Raw genomic sequence first — 24,898 nt, 5'->3', positions numbered from 1 at the left:
TTTTTGGGCTATGCAGCACAGCTTGTGGGATCTTAGTTCCCTGACCAGGGATTGAACCCGCACCCTTGGCAGTGAAAGCACCGAGTCCTAACCACTGGACCACCAGGGAATTCCCAGAAATGAATAATTTTTAAAAACTGATTTTATATAAGTATTACACAAATACATTCCTGTTAAAAAAAAAAAAATCCATCCCTCCCCCAATGATTTTAATTCCCCCATCAGAGAGGTACCTAATGCCATCAGTTTGGTGTATATATGACATGATTTTCTCTATCTATCTAAGTGTGTGTGTAAATATATAATTTTGCTTCACAGTTGCTTTTTTTTCTTTTCCTTTTTTTAATATATATAGAACCACACCGTAGTTTCGTTTTACAGCTTGGTTTTTCGCTTAGAATAAGTCTGGGCAATCAAGCCACGTAATTACTGTTCTATTCCACCATATGGATTACCACGATTTTATTTAACCATTCTCTTACTGGTGGACATTTGTGTGGTTTACAATATTTTACTGCATAAGCACTGCAGCAGTGAACATCCTGGGTCATGCCTCTTTGTGCATCTGTTTCTCTAAGATAGATACCTAGAAAGAGAAATGCTGGGTTGAAAGGAATGTATATTTTGCATTTGATACAGTCTGCCAAATTGTCCTCCAAAAAGGGCAGTGCCAATTTATGCTCCCATAAACAAGGTGTGAGAAGATTTACACCTTTGCCAACATCAATATTTTGCTAATCTAACGTGTGGGAAAATGGTATCTTGTTATGATTTTAATTGGCATTTCCCAGATAATAAGTGAGGTTGGACATCTTTTCATATGTTTATTGGCCATTTGTGCTGCTGCTTCTGTGAGCTGAGCAAATGTTGCTTCCTCTTGCTTTATAACCCTGCAGTCTCAACAGACTGTGCTTCCTGTCGGCCCTGGGAAGAACAGCCTGTGAACGTCCAGCCTGTGAATGTCATCTCCTGCTGTGCTATATTCCATTTAATAAGCAACCGCTAAGCACCTACTACGTCGGGGGGGCATTGTGCTGGGGGCTTCGGGAATAAGGAGATGAATTAAGTGTGATCTCCTGGGCTTTAGTACAGGAGATGTGAGAAATGGCAACACAAAGTAGACCATTAAGGACTAAAACCAAATTATTAGCAAAGTATGTGCGTAGCAGTTTTAGGGGATTCCGACTGGCAGACGGTCCTTGCTTATTCACTATATATAAACTAATGAAAACCTGAACCCTTGCAGGATGGCCTCAAAAATAACATCACCCTTGAAGGAGATGATGCCATTTGGAGCAGGCATGACAAGTATACCTTACCAAAAGGCTGAACACATTTTAAAGGGACTCTTGTGACAGCTCGTAATCAGTAGTGAGTTCCAGGGCTGGCCTTTAGGACGGGCTGTGAAACTGTCATCATAGAGGCGCCCCATTGTCTCTTAAATGGACCGGCTGTTTGCACACTGGCGTGTTCATTCCATCTGGGGGGCACAGAGAGAAGAGCTCTTAGAACAACCCTCACTTTTTAGTGGTGAGAAAACAGTAGTGGGGAGGATGGTCGTAATTTGAGTCTGGTCCAGCAGCGGCCATGGCCAAGCCTGAACTAGGCCAAAGGGGTAGCTTTGTGAGCACCTACTTCATGCCAGGGACTGTGCCGAAAGCATTAACTTTCACCACAGTCCTAAGAGATGATAAAGTTAAATTGTATATCAGGATTCACAAAATGGAGGCCACCCCTGTGGCCCAGCCCAGTTCACAAATCTAAACCTAGGTCAGTGCATGGGAATTCCCTGGTGGTCCAGTGGTTAGGACTCCGTGCTTCCACTGCAGGGGGCACGGGTTCCATCTGGGGTTGGGGAACTAAGATCCCAGCATGCCTCGTGGCACAGCCAAAAAAGTTAAAATAAAGTAAAATAAAATAAAATAAATAAACCTAGGTTAGTGCAGTTACAGGAAACTCTTGCCAAGGAATCCTAACATCCACCAATCACAATCCTCCAACTCAGTTTAGCGAGCTCACCTTCCCCTAGGAAACAGGACCGGCTGCCTTTTAAGGAAATTCCATCTCTCCTAGCCAGTCATGCCCTGTTCCGTGGTGCCTCTTCTAACAGTAGGTGAACCTCGCTCTCGCCCAGCATCCCTGGGAAAGAGCGCTCGCAGCTCTGAGGTGCTGAACTCCCCCAGTCCAAGGACTGTTCTGCCTTGAATAAAGGACATCAAACTTGTTACTAAATTGTATTATTTTGTCATTTGACAGGTATATTATCTGCAATTACTATAAGAACTAATTTTTATCCCCATTTTACGATTAGGAAGCTAAGATTCCCCTAGGTGAGGTGGTTAAGAGCCACGTGGATATCCTTGTGGAGAGGCCCCTGGGCTAAACCAGACTCCAGATCGCAGGCTGCTTCTGTTTCGTACCCAGATGACTCCACTAGAACCGGGTCTTCCTGGTTTTCGGTCTTGGCTTCCCCTGAAACAACAGCCCTCCTGCCCATGCTGCCTCACCCCACCTCTGCCCTCACCCCACCTTGGCTGCCGAAGTTCAGGCTGCTGGGTCTTGCCAGGTTTGGGTCCTTTTCACCCTGGGGGCCCCTCCCGCACTTCCTGCTCCCCTCATTTGGTCCTGAGCCCTTGCCCTTGAATTGCTGTTTTTTCATGATCTTATGTTTGATGTTGTGAAACTGGATTAAATGAATGGAATGAGATTCAGGAGGTCTGGTTTCTGGGCTCAGCCTCTACCCCTGATCAATTTGAGAAGGTCATTCTCTTCTCTGCGCTTTAGTTTCCTCGTTTGACACAAATAGACTAGCCGACCCCCGAGATTCTGAAATTGCATAATTTAGGGGGAGGAGGCCTGGAGTCATGACCTGTAGCTCCCTTTGTCTCTTATATGACCTTGTACGTACATCCTAAATTAAATATTTGAGTGAATTCTCAGACTTCACATATATGCCTCTTCAAGAGGCACATACATAAAGCATCTTGATAAAGATGCTTAGAAAAAAACTTTCATAAAATTCACATTTTATGCTAGAATCTAGCTTTCTTTGCCTCTTCACGATGGTCCCCTTTTCTTCCTCTGTGTTTTCTGCCAGGATCAGAAAGGTGGGACATGAAGCTCATCCGTAACTAGGCCTGGGCGAGGGAGGGGCTTGAATCCATCACTAAAAAGCTGATGTTGCAAACGTACCCCCATCTGACAGGTACATCTTCCTGGGGCATTTCCTTAGCTCAGGAACTCACATCCTTGTTCTGACTTTGGTCACCATGTTCCTAGGTCTGCCCCTGACCGCTAGTTTTTATTAGTCACACAATCATCTGTTCATTATTTTACTTACTTTATTTTTGGCTGCATTGGGTCTTAGTTGCGGCACGCAGGATCTTCGCTGAGGCATTCGGGATCTTCCATTGCGGCGTGCAGGCTTCTCTCTAGTTGTGGCGCTTGGGCTCCAGGCCGTGTGGGCTCTGTAGTTTGTGGCAGACAGGCTCTCTAGTTGAGATGCGCGGACTCAGTAGTTGTGGTGCGCGGGCTTAGTTCCCTGACCAGGGATCAACCCGCGTCGCCTGCATTGTAAGGCAGATTCTTTACCACTGGACCACCAGGGAAGTCCCTGTTTATTATTTTAGAGAGTTACAAACCTTGACTGAGCAAATACTTCATGCTCAGGCTTTTAGAAAACTCCATATGCATCTGGGTCTCTACTGTGTTCCCACATTTTCTGTACACTAAAGAAACACATTTAAAGGAATGTCAGAATCCCACCCTGGGAGAGGTAGGCAGGTAAGTACTGCAACCCAATAAGGGTTGCAATAGAAATGTGAGGAAAGGGGTCATGGGAGCGGCTAACTTGCCCTGCCTGAGGAGCCCGGGAAAGCTTTCCAAAGAAGAGACATCCTGCAGGCCTACCACTGGGACAGGAGTTTGCCTAACAGGGACAGTGGAGGGAGGGCACTGAGTGGGATCATGAGGTAGGTGGTCCAAGAAATCCTCTAGGAGTTTGGAACCTAGAGCACCTCAAGATTTCTTGCATATTTAGTTCAGCTTTTAGAAACATCCTCATAGCCCTTGCTACGAGGCACACAGGAGAAGACATAATGGTGCCCTTCTCTCTGCTTTGTTTTAAAGATCAGACCATTTGTTAAGGAGGTCCAGGGAGGCTCAAGCATGGAGGGGGTCAGCTGGACTCTGTTAAGGAGCCAACGCTCTAGATGAAGGAGTGAACGGACTTGTGTTAGTATTTCTTAAATACACACAGCACCATGCTGGCACTGTAGGAGACCGCTGCACCCGGTCCCAGTCCCAGGGCACACATGGTCTAGAGGAGGAGGCAGGAGCGCTCACCGTGAGCTGCTGTGTGAGATGCAGCAGGGGCTCGTTCTGTGCTCCTGCCACCAAGAGTCTGGTGAGCACAGAGGAGGGTGAGAGAGCTTCTGCAGGAAGTCCTGGAAAGTTTCATGGAGGAGGTGTCCTTTGAGAATTCCAGTAGGGATACATAGAGAAGGTATTTCAGGGAAAAGAACCACTGAGGGCAAAGAGAAGGAGACATGAAGCTTCTGGGTTGTTTAGGGAACAGCAAGAGATCTGGTAACTAGGTGTGGGAGTGGGGGAGGAAGAAGAGAGAAAACTACAAAGGGAGATGGTCAGATGTCACCAGTCTTCCTGTCATAGTGAGAAATGCAGGCTTCACCGTGTAGAGGGAGCTGGAATGTGAGAGAACTGGATGTGTATTTTGGGAAGATAACCCTGGCCGCATTGTAAGGGGCCCCAGAGCGGGGAAGGTTAGAAGAAGGACCAATTAGGAGGGCATTACGTCTGGTTTTGACGGAGGGTCCAGGCAGTGGGAGGCAGACTTGGTAGATACAGCTTGCCTCTGGTTGGCGGGAAGAGAGAAACCTGCCTGGGGTTTGCGGGCTGGGGGTGAGGGGGCATTATCTCAGCTAGGGAGGAAGAGCAGGTTTGGGGCAGGAAGGTGGTATGGACTTTCCATTTTCTTAAGGATGTATTTTGATGAGCAGAAGTTTTTCACTTTAATAAAGTCCAACTTAACCAAATTTTTCTTTTATTGGGGTGTGTGTGTGTGTGTGTGTGTGTGTTTGTGTGTGTGTGTGATCGCTGAGTTCTCTGCCTACCCCAAGGTCATGAAGATATTCTCTTAGGAGGAGTGGACTTTTTTTTTTTTTTTTTTTTGCGGTACGCGGGCCTCTCACCTTTGTGGCCTCTCCTGTTGCAGAGCACAGGCTCCGGACGCGCAGGCTCAGTGGCCATGGCTCACGGGCCCAGCCGCTCCGCGGCATGTGGGATCCTCCCGGCCCGGGGCACGAACCCGTGTCCCCTGCGTCGGCAGGCGGACTCTCAACCACTGCGCCACCAGGGAAGCCCAGGAGTGGACTTTTAAGTTAGGTTTTGGACAAGCTGCTTTTGAGAAGCCAGCATGGTGGCTGTCCGTGGGGAGAGGGTTGGCAGGCACTCAGGTCATCCACCGGGAAGGCAAGTGCAGGCTGGTGAGCAGGGAGGGAAGAGCCCAATGCACGGAGAGCAGCCCTGCCTTGAGAGGACCAGGTTAGGGAGGGACAGGCACTCGGGGCCTCTGGGAGCAGCTGGCTGGCATGCTGTATGTGTGTGTGTGTGTGTGTGTGTGTGTGAATGTTACCACTTTTCTGACTTGCCATTCTTTAATAACAACTCTTCACAGATGCCATATGACTCTAGTCAATGATTAGTGGGCAGTATATTTTAATTTTTCACTTCTAACTCAGATGGATTAAACAAAAATAGGGATAAAACAGTGCAGTCTCCTATATGTTTGAATCTAGATACTGTTTAAAAGGCAACTATATGGGGCAAACAAAAAAACAGAAATTGAGTTGGACTTGCTTTATATGTACCAAAGATGCTATTAGAATTCAGTGTTTCTTAAAGGGCAGGTTTGTGTATTACCTGGGCAGTGTGTTAAAAAGGCACATTCCCAGGCCCCATTCTGAAACTAGGCGGCAGAAACTCTGGTGTTGTTCCTGAGAAATCTGATTTTCTAGTCAGGTCCCCATGGTTCTGGGGCTTGTGAAAGTTTGAGAACCACAAAGCTTCGGGTGATTCGAAGTAAACCAAATCTGACAGCAGAGATTCCTCCAAAAATGCATTTATTGTATCGCCTACCACCCTGTCACCCACATCGGGGGTCTCCCCGCACATTCGGATCACCTGGGAGTTTGTTTTAACCACCTCTGCCTGGGCCCCTCGCTCTGGGTCCAGTACATCTGGAATTTAACGATGGGCCCTGGCCCAGATATTCCTAAAACTCTCCAGGTGATTCTAATGTACAGCGGGGTTGAGACTCTCAGACCTTGAACACACTGAGACGAGGAAGAAGTACGGGCTCTAAGGCCAGCACAGCTAGAGAACCATTTCCAAACGTAGGTGGGGGAGAAGACCGGAAAGGACTTGGTTCGGGGATTCAAACTTTTCCTTTGGGATGGAGATGGTAGGCGTTCCTGCTGTTTTCAGCAACGGTTTACCGCAGTGCTTGTCTACTGGTCTCCTCCTGGGTCTTCTCTTTGGACCCTGAAACTTGATAGGGTCTGCATGCCTGAATCTGAATGGTGGTCCCTGAGGCCCCTCCCTTTGACCCCTGGAGGCTGGAGATGGGGTTGGGGGAGGGGAGGAGAAAGCAGCCCAGGCTGTTCAGGTTTACCTGGTTCCTTTTGACATCCCCCCCCCCCCCCGGTATAAAATTAACATTTCTCTCCAGAGTCTAGTTTTTAAAGCAAAGTGACAGTATCAGCTTGTGCTCAAGCAAACCTGTCGTAAGATTCTTTCCACCTGTTAAATGATATGCCCTCCTGACTTCCTTTGATCTTATCTGTAATATTCAGCAGATATTTGTGGTCCCATTAGACCGATTAAGAAACTAAGATACAGGGCTTCCCTGGTGGCGCAGTGGTTGAGAGTTCGCCTGCTGATGCAGGGGACACGGGTTCGTGCCCTGGGCCGGGAAGATCCCACATGCTGGGGAGTGGCTGGGCCCATGAGCCATGGCCGCTGGGCCTGCGCTTCCGGAGCCTGTGCTCCGCATCGGGAGAGGCCACAACAGTGAGAGGCCCCCAGTGAGAGGCAAAAAAAAAAAAAAAAGAAAGAAACTAAGATACAAAGAAGCTAGGTGCGTAATGACCGTCCTGGCATCCGCAGGGATCCCCTGCTCACATGCTGCTCCGTCTGTTCTTTCCCCTGGCGAGGGGCAAGTGAGGTCTGGGGACCTACAGCAACGCCACCGCCACCCCTGCTCCCTGCCCAGAGCCTGCATTTGACTCGCTCCCGGTTAGGGGATGGAAGTGCTGGGGGCAGGAGACTTGGGTTTGTGGAGAAGCCTCCCCCTCTGCAGCAGACCCGGAGCTGTAGGGAAAGAGGACGCGGATCGGCGCGGGGAGGGAAGAGGCAGCAGCTGAGGCTCCAGGAGCCTGATGGCAGGTCTGGAGAGTTGGGGCTTCCAAGCCCTCCCATTAGGGAAGTGTGTAATGACCTGGGAAGGAATGGGGGAGCCAGGGAGGAATGAGGGCTGCCTGGGACAGAGGTGGGGAGATGGAGAAGTGAGGGGTCAGCGAAGAGGTGGCTCCCAGACCCTGCATTTTACTCTCTGGCTTAGAATTTATGTGACTGAGCGGATGGTACAACAGGCCCCAGGCAGCTCTCCTCCCCAGCAGGTGTCCATACAGCTGTGCTTGTGCTTCTCCCTGGGAAGCTAATGCAGTTGCAGATGCCCCCAGTGATCTGGCCGTGCTGTCTGAGAAACCTGGGAGGTTGGGCCCAGTCCTGGTTCACCCTCTCTCATCCTCCCTTGAGGCTTCCTGCCTTTCCCGATCCGGGCCACCTCGGGTTTCCTTCAGCACATGGAGAAAGCATCTCCACCACATAATTTACCATCTAATTGCATGCTGTCTTGAATGAGGGCTGTGGTTTCATGTGTGGTGGGTCTTGGGCACACAATTAGGCTGTGAGTAACAGGAGGGTGGAGGCCATCTCCTGCACTGTCTCCTCCATGTCCTCCCTGGCCTGGCTACTGCATGTGCCCGGGACTCCTAGGGCTCCTAGACCCTAGTGTTTAGGTGTGTTTCGGGCAGGCTCAGAGGTTGGCTCCAGGGTAGAGCACAGCCTCCTTACAGTTCTGAAACTAGACTAGACTGGCGGGGCGGGGGGGTGGTCCCCTGCCCCATGGCGTTTGCCTAAAGCTGCACCTCTCCTGGGCCCAGGTTTGGGGAGGGCACCAAGCCCAGCCGGCCAGCACCCTGCAGTTGCCATGGTGACCCTTTTGCTTTCCTTCCGAAGGAGGATGGATTTCTCTTTCAGCCCAGATCATCTGCCTGGGCAGCCACCATTCTGTACACTCTGGGAGCCAGACTGCCTAGCCCCACTACCTTCCACTTTCTGCCACAGGGGACAGTTTGTTGAGAGGCTCAGTTTTTGTTTTTGTTTTTGTTTTTATTATTTATTTATTTATTTATTTTTGGCTGTGTTGGGTCTTTGCTGCTGCACACGGGCTTTCTCTAGTTGTGGCGAGCGGGGGCTCCTCTTCGTCGTGGTGCGCGGGCTTCTCATTGCGGTGGCTTCTCTTATTGCAGAGCACGGGCTCTAGGTGAGCAGGCTCAGTAGTTGTGGCTCACAGGCTATAGAGCGCAGGCTCAGTAGTTGTGGCACACAGGCTTAGTTGCTCTGTGGCATGTGGGATCCTCCCGGACCGGGGCTCAAACCCACGTCTCCTGCCTTGGCAGGCAGACTCCCAACCTCTGCGCCACCAGGGAAGTCCCGAGAGGCTCAGTTTTAAATCCCAGTCCAATATCAGACGACAGCATGTTCTCGTTTCAAGGGGGAGCAAGAGAGACAGGCCCAGGAGGTGGGCAGCTCCCCTCAGATGTGTGTTTACCTCCTCCTCCTCAGTTTTTGGCTCTGACCCTTTGGGTGGGGGGCTGAGTCCCCTGTAGGCCTGTTTCCTCATTTGTAACAGCCAGGGCCATTGGTGGTCTCCACACCTGGCTGGTATCAGAATTACCTAGGGAGGTTTTAATAGATTCCTGGGCCCTACCCCAAGACAGCTGATCTCCATAGGTGGGGCCCAAGAATCTGTATTTTTAAAAATCTCCTCGGGTGATCCTGATACAAATAAACCCAAGTGAGTATGGGATTCTCCTGGCAAGGTGATCTGTGAGGCCCTCACAGGAAGGAAAGGAAGCTCTGCCCTGTGCTGAGGATTGACTGGCCTTACTGGGGTCCCAGGAGCTTCCAAAGAGCCCGTTGTAGGTCAGTCTTGTCAGGAAGCCGGTGTTTCCTGGTCATGCTGGCTAAGCCAAGACCAGGCCCCCACCTTTTCCCCACAGGAGAAGCCAGGAGAGAGAGGATGATGGGCTGGCGGGGGGGGGGGGCACGGGGGTTGCCATAACAACCAGCTCCAGGCAGAGGCCTCCCTTCCAGGGGCTGGTACTTCACCCCAGCAATGGTGGTTTCCATGGAGATGGGTTACTGAGGGACAGGGGGAACATTTGCCCCACTTAGTGCATTAGTCAGGAGCTGCCAGAAGGCAGAGCATCTCTAGGTGGGATCCTTGGACCCCTGTCAACTTTTGAGTTCCCCCCACTGTGGCCTCTGCTCTCTGGGTGCAGGTCTGACGCTTTCTCCCTGCTTGGTTGCTCCCTCTGCGACTGGTCTCCCTAGCAACAAGTCCTGCTAACTCCTTGTTGTTGGCTCTGTGGCTATTTTTAGCTTCATTGCCAGCAGCCCAGTCCTGGTCATTTGCTTGCAACCTCCATATGGATTGCAGGGGAATAGGAAAACAAAGATTCCTGGCCTCTTTCGGGAGCCCTGGACCTGGACCTCTTAGCACCGATCGGAACTTTGCTGTGGAAAGTACCCGTCCGCATCTGGGAACTTGGTCAGTGGACTCCATATGAGGCTCCTGAGACAATGTTGGATTCAGTTCAGCAAACACTGCTTTCATCCTCTACAATGTACAAGAGGCTCTGGTCCACACTGCTTGCATGTGAACCTGAGTAAGATCCAGGCCCTGCCCTCTAGGATTTTTAATTTTGTGGAGGAGAAAGATGAGTACACAATCAGCTTAGTACAGGCAAAGACCGGCAAGTGCTAGGAGAGCATTACAAAGCGCTCTGGGAGTGTGGAGGAGAAGGAGGGACAAGGGTAACTTTGCAGTGGGGGACGATCAGGGGGCAGGGCTAGAGCAGCACTGTCCAAAGAACATTCTGCAATGAGAGAAATGTTCTAAATCTGTGTCCCCGGTACAGTAGCCCCTAAAACCCACATGGGCTCTTGGACACTTGGGATGTGGCACCTGAGGAACTGAATTTTTATTTAATTTTAATGAATTTAAATGGCACATGCAGCCAGTGGCTCTCTTATTGGCCAGTTCAGGTCTAGAGAAACCTTCTTGGTGGAGGTAACTGGTGAACTGGGCCTAGAAGGATAGGTAGGATTTTGGCCAGTGGAAGGTGAAGGGGAGGAGCAAGGAACGGCATGAGCAAAGGCACAGAGGCAGGCAAAGGGCCTATTTGGGAAACAGCAAGGGGGTGCGCAGAGTGTGGGCTGTGTGATGTAAGTGCTGCAGGTTGTGGGGGCCTTGAATGCCATGCAAGGAGCGTAGATTGTAATCAGCAGGTAGTCACAGGTCTGCTGTGTAGTCTTGAGGCTTTTGGGCTGCAGATGGAAGGGCAGGATCAGAAGAGACATCCATCTTGATCTTGTAGCCTTTGCCTGGATAAGGTCTCGCTGGTCTTGGGGTCAGGGGGAGTGTTTATGTGGCAGAAAATATGCAGTGTCCTCCCAATATGTGGCTTTGCAGATGGCTCCTTAGGGATCCCGGCTTCTCTGAGTACAGGGACTCAGGTGGTAATGTCCTGTTTGAGGGAAGCAACGTAACCTCCCCACCGCCCACCAGCACTGGATTTTATGACAAAGCACGCCACAGAACGCTGAACTTTGAGTTAAAACCAGTCAGGCAGGCGTGGCATTCCCACCTGCACCTGTGGGAGTTGCTGCTCTTGGGTGGAGGATCACGACTTAGCATCTCACGTCAGTTCTGTGAGCTGGAAAGTCAAATTCACGGCACGTCTTACAATCGTGCTCTTCAGAGACAGGAGTGTGACGTACACCAGGATGTTCAATTTACAGATTTATAACAGGACTTGTCCTTTCAACGCAGATCCTAGTGCTTGTCCTGATGTTTTCTGGCAACTTACTGGTATCAGAGTCACTGGAAAATGTAATTAAAGTTAGAAGTTTGCTTGATGAACACGGGATCAGTGCTGAGAGTCAGGTGTCCTTAAGAGGTATTTTCATCAGCCCTACTGGATCACTGCTATCCGCCTGCCAGACAGGAAATGTGCCCTCTCTTTCAGGTCACCCTCCCTTTTGGACCATGCTGGATACTTCCTCTCCAACGCTTCTTTTAGGCACTTGACATCCACCAGATCTTCTTTTCGTCCAGGGGTTCCTCCTCTCAACATACTTCTAGAACATTTCCAAGAACCTGGCTCACTTTACATGACCCTGCTATTTTAGGTTGACTATCTTTATCTTAATCAAAAGACCTATCCCAGTAACCACCCTGGGAGGGTTACTTTGGAAGGTCGAGGACATATATGACCTGAGGATCCTAGAAGGCTGCCCTAGTTTTTTCCCGACCTTTTGCTAAAGTCGCCTCTTATCCTAGATCTTGGGGTCTTTTCTGCATTGAGGTCTCTCTCTGCCCACCAAGTACAAAGAGGACATGAATCTCAGTCTGAGTGACTTACAATATAGAAAAGGGTAACCTTACCTGTCTGTGTAGCTACAGGAGAGGGGTGGTGCTCTAAGTAGCGAGGGGACACCTTTGAATTGGGCTTCTTTTTGCTTAAGTTGGGAGCTGTGTGGAAGAGGTAAGATTTGAGCTTAATTTTACTAAAACAAATTTTTTTTATTGAGGTATAGTTGATTGACAATATAAGTTTCAGGTGTACAACACAGTGATTCACAATTTTTAAAGATTATACTCTATTTATAGTTGTTATAAAATATTGACTATATCCCCTGTGCTGTATACTATATCCCTGTAGTTTATGTTATACATAGTAGTTTATACCTCTTAATCCCCTACTCTTATGTTGCCCCTGCCCCCAGTTTGAGCTTAATTTTAAAGAATGAGAATAAGGAAGTTTGGCAGCTGGAGGGAAGGCTACTTTATTAAATGGGCCAAGAAAAAGTGAAACTGATGGCCCTGGTCCATTCTGACACTTTGAGTCCTGACTGCATGCATAGGCATCATTGCTTACTGAAGAAGTCCCAAGACCATGGAGTGTAGAGTCTAAGGTGTTTAGCCACATAATAATGGAAAAGGAGATGTCATAGATGAGATAGAGTTTTTTAAAAAGAACCGGCCAAGCCCGATCAGAAACTTCATTTTGAGAGGAGGCCTGGGGTGAGGTCTAAAGTGGCCTGTTAACAGGGCTTGGATGCCAGGGAGGCATCAGTGAGAGAAGCCAAGCAAGTCTTATTATATTCCTTAAAGGGTGGGAGCAGGCAAGAGGTATAAACTCACGGCTTCTCATCTCTGCTTGGGGATCTCCTGAAAAATTATACCAAGCAGGTACCTTGATTGGGTTGAAAGATGGCTTGGAGCAGAACAGGGCCTGTGTTTTATGGAATGGCTCCTCTTTGCTGTATGGGTTCTGGGTCTCAGTCAGGGTTGGGAGAGGAAGTTTGCACTCCCTGAGTATTATTTGGAGAAGGCTCTCTCTGATTTGGAGTCCTCTTCCTTTTTCAGGGCCTGCTTGTTCTGACGGCCCCCAGAAGGGTGCTGAGCCCCAGGAGGGATGGTAGGTAGGCTCTCCTTCACAGCACATCTTTTGACCTCCTTATACCAGCACCTGTTCCAGCTGGTTTGTTCCCGCAGCTTGTGGTTGGAAGCCAGGCACCTGGGGGCATTATCTCCTTAAGTGATGCTGGTATTCCGGGGCCTAGGAGGGCAGATGTCATCACTCCTGTTTTGCAAGTGAAAAAAGACTTCTTGGAGTTAAGTGGCTTGTCCAAGGTCACAGTGATAGAACCAGAACCCCAGTCCAGATCCTCTGAGAGTGTGGCTGGCCAAACAGTCCTGCCCTGCTGGGAGTATTTACCCTCAGCTCCCCTGCTCTTCCTTTTACTTCATCTTGCAAACTGAAACCAGGCTAATCTTTCTTTCTTTTAAAGAAATATTTATTTATTTATTTTGGCTGCGCTAGATCTTAGTTGTGGCACGCATGTGGGATCTGATTCTCCAACCAAGGATGGAACCTGGCCCCCTGCACTGGCAGCGTGGAGTCTTACCCACTGGACCACCAGGGAGGTCCCCGGGCTAATCTTTCCAAAATACCGGTTCACCCTGTCATGTAAGAAAACCTGCGGTTATTCTTCACTGCGATAGGACATATCCATCAACATCTCTCTCCGCACCCCTCAGCTTTAGTTGTATTGTGGGGTGGGAGGTGAAGGTGGGCAAGTGTTTTCCTCGCTATCCAGCCTAACATCTCTTACTTCCTACCTATCCAGCCTCATTCCAAATCTGATTCATCCTCCAGGTTCAGTCTCTGCTCCACACTGACCTCCGTAACCTCATTTATCATTGATACTACTTATTTTTGTTTGGCTTCCAAGCCATCCTGGCCCATCACGGTTGGTATTTGGGGAGTAGTTCTCTTTAGAGATGCTGTTCAACGATCTTTGATCTTTTCCAATCTCTCCAAGTCTAGTTGAATTTGTCAGCTCCTTGAGGGCAGGGCCAACAGTGTCTACTTCTTTGATGTGGGGAGGGAGAGGGAGGGAGGGAGGGAGGGAGAGAGAGAGTGTGTATATGTATGTATATATACACATATATATTCTTCTTGGGGGGAGGGGCCTCTGCTCAGGAGGAGGGAACTTGAAATGGTTGAAGCTGCACCTGGAGGCTCCAAAGGAGTGCAGTCTTGAGCAGCAGATGTGCCTGGGAATGAAGGAATTGCTGTACTTTTGAACTCCTCCTCCCCACCCCCCAACCCCGCACCTTGCAAACAGGAAAATGAGACAGCCAAGGCTGACCCAAAGTGACCTAGGGGACCCAGGGACTTGGCCAGGAAGTGATTTTCAAAGCCTGAAGTCCTCACGCCACGCCGTTTAAGGCAGAGGAGACCACCCCCGGCAACGCTCCCAGTTCCCGTTCTGGAGCGCTCCCAGTTCTGTACGGGCGCTTTCTGCCCATCTCTGTGTGCTTTGAGTTTTCCTACAGTTTCCTGGGCCTCTTCGCTCATCTGTAAGCTTTTCCTTTTTTTTTGGTTATGCTGCTGAGACTCACTTTTAACAACTTTCTCCTGTCTCTCCCAGACGGCCCGAAAGCTCCTCTCTCCTTTTGCCTGCGCTCCTGGTTCTCTGGGCGCTCGCACCTTACCTCCGCAGCTGGAGGGCAGCCCCTTCCCTCCCGGTTCGCCTCCTTCCCTCCCCGCGCGGCCCGCGGGCTCCCGGCCTCGCCCCCCGGCTCCGCGCGGGGCTCTGGCGGAGTTGGAGGAGAGGGGGCGGGGAAGGCTGGCCGGTTGGAGGGGGCGGGCACCGCCTCCAGCCTGGCCTGGGCGGGGCCCTGGGAACGGGCGGAGGCCCAGCCGCGCCCCCAGGCCCCAGCGCCGGCCCGCGCCCCTCGGACCGAAGGAGAGGGGCTGGCCCACTGCCAGCGTCTGAGAGCCGGCCCCCTCCCCCGGCCCGCTCGCAGCCAACCAGGCACTCCAGCGGGGCCCACGTGACCTGGAGTTCTAGACAAAGAAAATGTTCAATCCCTCCCCCCCACCTCCCCCCTCCCCCTCTCTCTGGCCCCCTCCGCCCCCCAGCCCCATCGCCCCCTTCCCCTCCCCCCAGACGGGCAGCTACTTACAGAGCTTCAGGGCTGGGGCTCACACCTGAGCCGGACCACAGAGGGGCTGCACCTGGCCTTATGGGTAGGTTCCTGGATGGAGCCCTGGGGAAACTGGGGGCGGGGAGGCGGCCGGGGCCGGTGGGAGGATCTCTGGGCCTGCAGCCCTCTGGGCTTGAGAAGAGTCAAGTCTGCCTCCCCGGCCCGCAGGAGCTGGCTCCCCTGCCTGGCCTGAGTTCTGGAGATGCTGAGTTACTGCTGTCCCACCCACTTCCTCCTCAGGAGCCCCAAGCCCCACTCCTTCCTGCGCTCAGGTGGGACCTGGCGGCTCAGGGGCCAGCAAGAGCAGGCCTGGTGTGAGCCTGGGGCAGTGGTCAGCGACGGCTGGGGGGCAGGCCCCGGCCCGTGGAGTTGGGCTAGCAGCGGCGGTTTTGCTGAGCTGGCTGGCAGATGGGTTGTTGGCATTTCCTTGCTGACCTGTGTTCCTGGCTGGTGGACCACGCCGTCCTCAGGCCGTGCCAAGCTTGTGGCCTCTTGAGAGGGACAGTTTCCTCTCCTGCCTGTTCCTGGGAGCCACCGTCAGGCCGCCAGAAAGAAAGTGGTGTCAGGGTGGGAGGGAGCAGTGTGACCCTGACAGGGGGCTGTGGGGTGGCCTGACGCCGGCCTGTGATGGGAGAGGCACCTGGGACAGCCCGGGGTGCGCGTGGGTCCCTGGCCCTCTGACCTTTGGAATGGGAAGCAGCCTGAGTCGCGGAGGGAGGTGGAGGCGGGACAGCTGCCCGAGGAGATGGGACTGGATGGGGAGGCCATGCCTCCTCCAGAGTGGAGTTACCAGTGGCTCTCCGGGCAGAACAAACTCCAGGCCAAGTGGCCTCCTCGAGCCGCCGTAGTGGGGCTGGTGTGGTGTCTTCCTGATCCTGCCCAATCTCTTGGCTACTCTGGGGTGGGACCTTCTGAACTGAAGTGGGGGGGGGGGGCCTTTAGCCCAAAAGCCCCAGCCCAGAGTTAACCCTTATTTCTCCTATCGTCCCGGGGGTTGGCATGAACGTGGAAAAGGGGCCTCCCGCACTGCCCTAGGCAAGTCTATTCTAATGAGCCCCTCCCCCACCCAGCCACCCTCTCGCCCCTTCTTCCCCTTTCCTCTTGCCTCCTGCTGCTAACCCACCCCCTTCTTCCTTCCCCCACCCCTGCTGGCCTTGTCCCGATGGAGGCCCCTTCCTCCCCTGCCTGCCAAACCGTGCTGGGTGCGTGTTCTGCACCTACTGGGTTGGGGGCGCTTAACAGCCATCAGCAGCACCGTCTGACAAGCTGGGGGAAGTTGTGGGGGAAGAATACTGTTCAGGAACTCACTGTGGAGGGGTTGAGAAGAGAGACAAAGGGGCTGAGGGGGAGTGAGGAGGGTGGTGTCAGGCACGACTGCCTTCTAGACTGGGGGAGGCCGGGGGGAGCCCGACGTGCGCGCCCCGCCCCCCCCCCCCCAGCGCTGCTTGCTGGGATCCTTTCCCCCTGCCGCCTCCTGCCACCTGCGCACCTTGTTCTGGCTGAGGGGGCCCGTCGCCCCTGGAAACTGGGTCTTTTGGCAGAATGGTGCTGCCTTCCACCCAAGGCAGCACCCTGGTCTAGGTCAGCGGCCGTGCCTGAAGCTCTCGGAGGCGTGGTGGAGGGAAGGGAGCAGAGACTGCCAGGCAGGGCACTTATCTGAGCAGATCTGGCCCTGGGATAGCACAGCTGCAGCTGACAATTCTGAGAGAGAACCTCTCTCCCCACAGGGTTGAGTGCACACCTAGGCACACCTTGTGGGCCAGGAGGAGGTAGATTTTAGGAAGGGGTGGGGCAGAATCCCCCAGGTGAGGGTGGGGCTTGGGAGGGAGGAGCAGGTCCTCTGCGATCTTCTACCCGCCCCCCACCCCACCCCGGAGCTCTCTCTCCCAGCTGTTTGTGGGCTGGGGGCAAAGGATGCTTTATCCCATTTTAGAATTTGTTGAGTCAGAGAAAGAACTAGGACTTCCATCCTCGTGTTTTAGGAATTGCCACAAGAAGCAGATTTGGTCTGCGGCCAGGAGGCAAAGACTTGAACATAGAACAAAATAAAATGAATCTAAGAGACAGTAGACCGTTGAGCTGTTCTTAACCTGGGACCTGGGGGTCCATTGACAGGCTTTGGAGAGTCCTTGGAATTCTTGGTACATACATACGTCAGCTTCTTAAACCAGTCAGAAAAGGTTAACAGAAATCCTTCAGTTCAAACTCCTTTTTAGGTGGAGCAACTCAAGGGACTGCTCCAAAGTCGGCTGTTAATTAGTTGCAAAGCTAAGATAGGAATATGAATGCTGTGACTTCCAGCTTAGAGGTCTTACACTCCAGGTAATCTTGAGGGTGGGTTTGTATTCACAGCTCTAAGCTCTTAGGGAAAGCTTCATGTTGAAGATGGGATTTTTTTTTTCCTTTTGAATCTGGTGTGGTGAAAACGGGTGCAGAGCCTTGAAGCTTGAGGGCCACGTGTTCTAGATTCAGCCATTGGGGTGAGATGGATGAGATTAGGTTGAATGGCCCTCAGAGCTAAGTATCAGGTATTTCATTCTCCTCTGCAGGGTGATGGGAATACTGGAGCAGGTTTTGAGAAGGAATGGGCATGCAGGTCATAGCCTGAAAGATGAGCATGAGACGGTGAAAGGATGGAGGCTGTTCAAATTGGGAGAATACTTGAGTTTGGATTAATTTGTCAGTGGGATGGCAGAGAGGATACCTGGCTGTACTGTGGACTCCCTAAATAGTTGTTGAAAGAATAAGTGTATTTATGGATCTGAAAGGTGCACGTAGAAAGAAGACATAGAATCTGGTGACAACATACATTAGATGTAATCCTGAGAACTCCAGGATGGCGTGTGAGCACAGGAGCAGGCAAGAAGCTCTTCTGGGGCTTTTCATGGTGGTTGAGCAGATGGGGAAGGAACCATGCGCTCTGAACACAAAACAGTGATTTCTTCGTTACGTATCACAACAAAACTAGAGTTGTGGTCTGGAAGCCAAGACCAGGAAGAGAAGGGGTCGATTGCCCAGGAAAACTGTGGAGAAAAGGACAAGAGGATCCATGTCTAGATCGGGGAGTAAGATAGGAGAGGATGGAGCCAAGGTCTGTGCCTAATCTAAGGTGCATGATTAGTATCTGAGTAGGACTGATCTCTCAATCAGAGGATGGGCAACTGATGATGCTGACAATTGAGGAAGATTAGACGAGGGAGGAAGATCTCCTAAGAGGCAGAGAAGGCTGGAATTGAGCCAAGTGATCTGAGCTCACCTCTCAACTTCACGTCTTTCTGTTTTCCGTGGCAAGCTGGTTGAGTTGATGAGGGAAGAACTTCTCTCTCCAGCCCCTTACCTTCTGTCACTGTCTCCGGACCCTGGAGAGACTGAGAAGAGCCCCTTGAGTATCAGCTCAAGGTAACTTCTGTTCCTTGTTTCCCCAGGCTGAGAAGAAAGCCAAGGTGATTGCAGTAATGAATGCTGTCGAAGAAAACCAGGGGTCCACCGAGTCTCAGAAGGTGGAGGAGGCCAGTCCTCCTGCTGTGCAGCAGCCCACCGACCCCGCATCCCCCACTGTGGCCACCACTCCTGAGCCCGTGGGGGCTGACGCTGGGGACAAGAACGCCGCCAAAGCAGCTGATGATGAACCGGAGTACGAGGTGAGCGGCTGGCTTCACCTGCCTCGTCCAGCTCCTCCCGTCCTGCTCTCTCTACCCGACCCCAGGCCTCTTTGTCTCTCCAGTCTCGCTCTGTCCATTCAGATGGCGCTCCCTCCTGGCTGTCCTGACCCTCAGATGCCCAGGGCTGGGGTTGCTTTGGGGGGAATCAGGGTGGCAGGGCCTCGTGACCACCATGTAATGACTTCTGCTCCTTGGGGCTCCAGGACGGCCGGGGCTTTGGCATTGGGGAGCTGGTGTGGGGGAAACTGCGGGGCTTCTCCTGGTGGCCAGGCCGCATTGTGTCTTGGTGGATGACGGGCCGGAGCCGAGCAGCAGAAGGCACCCGTTGGGTCATGTGGTTCGGAGACGGCAAGTTCTCAGTGGTGAGTCATGGGGTTGGGCGGTAGCCTGGCAGGGGCGGGCGGGGTGGAAGGGGTCTTGGTCCCAGGGCCTCTGGTTTTGGCTGGGGGCATGGTTTGGAATTGGGATGGTAGGAGGGGCCTCTGCTCGTCCCCACTCTGTATATGTGTGATTGGAGGAAGCCCTTGAGATAATTAGGTTGCCCTCCAAACAAGAGTCGGATGCCTTCCAGGAACCCTGTACCCAGAATTCCCTTCCACCTGCATTCAGGTCCTCCCCGACACCGGGGCTTGGACTCCTCCTTTACGTCATGTAATTATTTACTGGTGCATCCGGTCCTCTTGAGGGCAGAGGCCGGGCCCTAATGCCCCCACCCCTGACCACGCCAGGCAAGTGGTGGGCGCTCGGTGAGTGTGGAAGCAGGGGCAAACGAGGGCGGGTTGTGCCTTCAGGTGTGTGTGGAGAAGCTGATGCCGCTGAGCTCCTTCTGCAGCGCCTTCCACCAGGCCACCTACAACAAGCAGCCCATGTACCGCAAGGCCATCTACGAAGTACTGCAGGTCAGTGCCCCTCCGAGGGACTCAGCAGGGGGAGCTCAGGCGGCAGGGACCACTTTTGGTCTGGAAGCTGGAGCACAGGGCTTAGGCCTGGGCAGAGGGTCTGCCTGGGGGGCCCTCGGCCCTCCTCCTTACTCGTCTCCTTTCTGCACCTTCTCCCACCTCTTGCCTGAGCCCACCTTCGCTACTCTCCCCACACGTGTTGCCCTCCAGGTGGCCAGCAGCCGAGCGGGGAAGCTGTTCCCGATGTGCCACGACAGCGACGAGAGCGACACTGCCAAGGCCGTGGAGGTGCAGAACAAACAGATGATCGAATGGGCCCTGGGAGGGTTCCAGCCCTCTGGCCCCAAGGGCCTGGAGCCCCCAGAAGGTAAACGCAGGTGCACCGGCAGCTCCGCACCCAGGCTGGGAAAGCCGTGCTTAGGTAGGGCCGTCAAGGCCTCCTCCGTCAACCTTCGCAGTGGGAATGGCCGCCATCTCCCTCTCCCTGGGGCCAGGTAGGGCCAGTGCCACTCTGGGACTTTGAACAACCTGCTCCCCCTTGGCTTGCTGACACTGGAGACTTGGGAGCTAGGAACAAGCTGGGCACCGGGCCACACCCTGCTACACCCCGTTGTAGGTAGATGGTCCAGGGGAAGAGAGCTGGGATTCCTCGTCAGCCAGTAACCATGACCTCATCACATGCTTTCCCGATCCAGAGGAGAAGAACCCCTACAAAGAAGTTTACACAGACATGTGGGTTGAACCCGAGGCAGCTGCCTATGCACCGCCCCCACCAGCCAAAAAGCCCCGAAAGAGCACAACTGAAAAGCCCAAGGTCAAGGAGATAATTGATGAACGCACAAGAGGTAGTTGGCCTGGCTCTGGAGAGAGCGGCAGGGTGAGGCCGGCGTTCAGAGGAGTGGGCATGACCCTCGAGGCCTCCTCTGACGCCGGGCTCTCCTCCCCTCTGCAGAGCGGCTGGTGTACGAGGTGCGGCAGAAGTGCCGGAACATCGAGGGTGAGTCCTGAGGGGGCAGCTGGGCCTCGGCCCTGGGAAGTCAATTGTCTGTTCCACTTGGGCCCTAAGGTGGTGGCCGGCACAGAGTACTATAGGTACCGAGGAAGGTACGATGCTGTGGGACATCAGTACTTGGTGACAGGATGTGTCCTTCATGTCCCACCACCTCCAGGCTGCTTGACACACACATCTATCTTCTGGTGCCACGATCTTTCCTGTCGGTGGTGGGAGCTGGTCATTAGGGTTTGGGACACTCCAGTGGGTCAGATAAGGGTGGCCTCTCTTGGATCTAAACTTGCCCTTTTACCTTTCCTCACCTTCTCTCATCTGGGGGTCATTAGCGCATCCCATGTCCATCTCCCTTGGCCTAGTGATAGTGTGTCCAGCTCGGGGCCCTCAGGGCCAGGAAGGATGAGGGCAGGGGCCTAGGCCTTAAGGGTTGACTGCCCAAGGACATCTCCAGAGTAACACAGGGTCAGGCCCCGTTCTCACAAGCGGGTTCTTAACCCTCATACCATGCCTTTCCTGGAAGGCGGCATTGCTGCTCAGGGAGATGGGGGGGCTCCTGAGATTGGGGCCACACTGCCTCCCTGTTCCATGGGGCCCCTCCCAGACTCTTTCCTGCCTTCTTTCCCGGCTGCTGCTCCAGCACGCCCCTTGTTATAGCTTTTCTGGAGCCGGGCTTTGGCCCAAGCGGGGAGGGGGCCCTTCTCTCACACTCACTCTGCTTCCTCTGCTTTCCAGACATCTGCATCTCTTGTGGAAGCCTCAACGTCACCCTAGAACACCCTCTTTTCATCGGAGGAATGTGCCAAAACTGCAAGGTAGGGGCACAGCCAGCAGAGACGAGGCCCCTGGCTGACCACACCTCCTGGCCTCTGGGCTGTAGGCACCTGGCACAGCTGTGAGGGTGACTCTGAGGTCTGCTCTTAAAGCAAAGTCCTGATAAAATGGACCCTTGGGTTTCAAGCGTTTGACTTGCTGTTGCTTTTCCTCTGAGAGATCCTTGCCCCCTCTAAAGCCCCATTCACGTCCCCAGATGTGGGCTCACAGTATCACAGTCACTAGTGTGAAGTGGGCGTGGACAGGCTGATGGGTGGGTTGCTGTGCCCTGGGTGCGGGGGACCTCAAGGCGGTGCGGGCCTTCTTTTCCAGGCCTTCCCACGTGCCTCTCCTTGGTTTGTCCACTGCAGTGGGGAGACATGGTGTCCCCTTCCCAGATCTGTGGTCTGGGCTGGACCCTGGCTGGATGGGTGGCGGGGTCGTGTCTCCAGGGCTCTGTGTCGAGGTTTCAAGGCCAGCGCCCAGAGGCTGGGTTCGTAGCCTGCCTTCACCCTGGCTGGCCTGGGCGCTGCCCGGTGGTCTCTGAGCCTCCGCCGTGCTCCCTAGAACTGCTTCCTGGAGTGCGCGTACCAGTACGATGACGACGGCTATCAGTCCTACTGCACTATCTGCTGCGGGGGGCGCGAGGTGCTCATGTGCGGGAACAACAATTGCTGCAGGTGAGGCCCCGCCCCCGCGCGTAGTGGCCCTCCCTCTTTGCCCTGCACCACGGCCACACTCCACCCGGGACTGGCCTTGGGGTGAGAGTCCCCTCCGCTCCACTGGGCTTCCTTCCAGGTGCTTTTGCGTTGAGTGTGTGGATCTCTTGGTGGGGCCGGGAGCTGCGCAGGCGGCCATTAAGGAAGACCCCTGGAACTGCTACATGTGCGGGCACAAGGGCACCTACGGGCTGCTGCGGCGGCGAGAAGACTGGCCCTCTCGGCTCCAGATGTTCTTCGCCAATAACCATGACCAGGAATTCGTGAGTGCTGGGCCGAGGGTGGCTCTTCTCACCCCTACCCCGCCTGCCAAAGCCAGAGGGTAGATTCCACCAGAGTGAGAGCGCTTCAGTGGGTCGGGGGCCTGGGCGCCAGGCAGCGGGGCCTGAGTTGTGAGCGGGCTGTGCAGGTCTGGAAATGCCAAGCGCTCACAGTTGGCCGGGAGGCCAGCCCTGCGTGCGGGTCTGTCGGACACTCCTGGACACTCACCTGGCCTGTTGTGCTGGCTGCCTAGGACCCTCCGAAGGTATACCCACCTGTACCAGCTGAGAAGAGGAAGCCTATCCGGGTGCTGTCCCTGTTTGATGGAATCGCTACAGGTGAGAGTCATTGGCATCTTCGTCCTGGGACGTGGGCGCTGGGCTCGGGGGACTGTGTGTGCGTAACTTTGGCAAAACAGAGTGACGGTTAAAGCTACAACTGCTAAAATATTACCGTAAGGAGGAAACTTTTGTGTTCAATGAAAAGTAAAAATAAATGGTAAACCGGCCTGTTTGGTGGGCATTCCCTTACTGGGGACGCAAGGCCGGGGGCGGGGGGCAGGAACGGGGGCAGTGGGAGGGAGGCGCTCCAGCAGAGGATAGAGCGATCGCTGGTCAGAGACTATTGAAGGTTTTCACAGAACCTCAAAGGACAGACTTGGCGACCAAAGCAAAATCATAGGCAGTCCTGTTGTGCTTTGATTATAAGTCACAGTGAAAAAACAAACTCTAAACAAGAGAGTCTAAAGAATATTTAAATCACCTGTAATCCTATGATTAGTGTTTTGGTATATGTCCTTTTACATTTTTAGATTTCAGAATTTTTTTTCTGTGCATGTGTGTGTTTATATAATCATCCGTAGATAGATAAATAAAACAAAACGATAGTAAAATGCATAGTAAATAGTAAAATGTGTCGTAACGTGCCTTTTCATTTATGATATGACTGGTTTTTCATGTCAACCAATATAGAACTACATTATTTATAAATGCTACATAGGATTCTATGGAGGGAAGCTACCATAATTTATTTAATGAACCCCCTATTGGGTTGTTTACATTTTTCCCCACTGCTATGAGCAGTTCTGTGACAAGCATCCTTGTACATGCATCTTTATATACTTAAACCATTAACTTTTAGGGAATGCTGGGTCACCGTGTAGCCACTGTTTTTAATTTCATGTGGTTCTTGACGTGAATACTCATATACACCCCTCAGCCCTGCCCCAAGGCTGAGGCTTTTCAGTCCTTAGGAAACAAATAGTCCTCCTTAGAACCTGTCTTCATGGGACCAAAGGGAGATAGATGGGCAGGCTGGGCCCGGAGACCTTGGCCAGAGGGTGGGGAAGGCACCTGGGCCAGGTGTCTGTCTTCTGTTCCCAGCTCAGTGCTGATGTCATATGAACCTAAAGGAGTTAATGTACAGCTTTGGTTTCCCAGGCTAGAACCTTGAAGGCTTCTTAAGCCACATCACACTCCAAGAGGCCGTGCAGGCTCCTTGTGGGGAGGTCTTTTGGGAGCAGTGGGAATGGTGCTGTGTCTCCTGACACAGGGTCTGTTCTGTTTCCTTGCCTCAATTCAGCAAGCCTTTGTGGAAGGCCGTGGTCAGGAAGTGTAAGTAGTCAGTTCAGGAGGAAACACACTGACTGAGACCGCCCACTCTGTCTTGAAGACATTTGCAACCCAAGAGAAGGGCTGGCTTAGGCGTGCGAGCTGCTCTGAGGTGGAGGATGTGCCACCTCAGAAGGTGCTGGGGCTTACAGAGGAGGGGAGGCCATCCCGGGGGCTGTAGGGTGGGGTGGGCATCAGTGAAACCTTTCTAGAGTAGGTGGCATTTACCTTGAGTCTTGAAGGATGGTTGAATTTTGCAGCAGGAGGTGATAGAAGGGCTGAGGAAGGACCAGTGTATGCAAGACACAGAAACAGCAAAGCCCACCCAAAAGTCACCTGTTGTTGTCCCTGGTTCCCGAAACCCCCTGCTGTCCTGTCTTGACTATTTTCTGAGTAGATCAAATCAGGTGTGAAAGAGCCTCGACGTAACAGCCTCTCTGATATCCTTGTTACTGATACTCCAGTTTGATCCAGAAGTCTCCTGCAGCTTTCAGGGCAGGGTAGGGCTTGGGCCTGCCTTGGACCCATGTGTCCGGCTGGCCCGAAGGACCCCCTGCCAAGACTGGGGTGCCAGGGAGGTGACCCAGTGACGGTGCGTTTTGCTGGCTGGCACAGGGCTTCTGGTGCTGAAGGACTTAGGCATTCAGGTGGATCGCTACATCGCCTCCGAGGTGTGCGAGGACTCCATCACGGTGGGCATGGTGCGGCACCAGGGGAAGATCATGTACGTCGGGGACGTCCGCAGCGTCACGCAGAAGCATGTATGTCAGTGCCGCCATGGCCCCGCCCACCTTCTCTACGTCCCTTAGCTCCGGGGACAGCGCCAGCTCCTCTCATTTTGTCCATTTTCTCTTTTCCTTTCTCCCCCCTCCCCCATTGAACTCTCTCCCTCCTTCTCTTCCATTTCCCTCCTTGTCTCTAGAGGATCGGGGCAGATTCCAATGGGAATTGGGGGCCAGGTTTCTTGGGCCTGGCTGGTTTCCGGGCCCTCTTGAGTGG

The 24,898-nt window shown here is 53.0% G+C and overlaps 1 protein-coding gene across 5 annotated transcripts in view; it reads left to right on the top strand.

Annotated features, from left to right (window-relative positions):
• The window catches only part of DNMT3A (DNA methyltransferase 3 alpha), a 101,160-nt gene that overhangs the window by 68,943 nt on the left and 7,319 nt on the right, over positions 1-24,898 (top strand). For 2 of the 5 annotated variants that reach the window (XM_082642327.1, XM_082642326.1), the window contains exons 7-17: positions 18,355-18,570; positions 18,795-18,953; positions 19,383-19,490; positions 19,701-19,857; positions 20,186-20,335; positions 20,443-20,487; positions 21,232-21,311; positions 21,877-21,989; positions 22,108-22,291; positions 22,543-22,627; positions 24,515-24,660. In XM_082642327.1, the coding sequence (XP_082498453.1) occupies positions 18,355-18,570; positions 18,795-18,953; positions 19,383-19,490; positions 19,701-19,857; positions 20,186-20,335; positions 20,443-20,487; positions 21,232-21,311; positions 21,877-21,989; positions 22,108-22,291; positions 22,543-22,627; positions 24,515-24,660 (1,443 nt within the window). Of the gene's footprint in view, positions 1-14,897; positions 15,202-17,445; positions 17,555-18,354; positions 18,571-18,794; positions 18,954-19,382; positions 19,491-19,700; positions 19,858-20,185; positions 20,336-20,442; positions 20,488-21,231; positions 21,312-21,876; positions 21,990-22,107; positions 22,292-22,542; positions 22,628-24,514; positions 24,661-24,898 lie in introns of those variants that run through there. The other 3 variants (XM_082642328.1, XM_082642329.1, XM_082642330.1) reach the window with 3 other exon arrangements.

The sequence above is a fragment of the Mesoplodon mirus genome (assembly GCF_964341445.2).
Source record: "Mesoplodon mirus genome assembly, chromosome: 14".
Classification (NCBI taxonomy): Eukaryota; Metazoa; Chordata; class Mammalia; order Artiodactyla; family Ziphiidae; genus Mesoplodon; species Mesoplodon mirus.
Note: the sequence above shows the minus strand (reverse complement) of the source record. Positions and strands in the feature narration are given on the sequence as shown.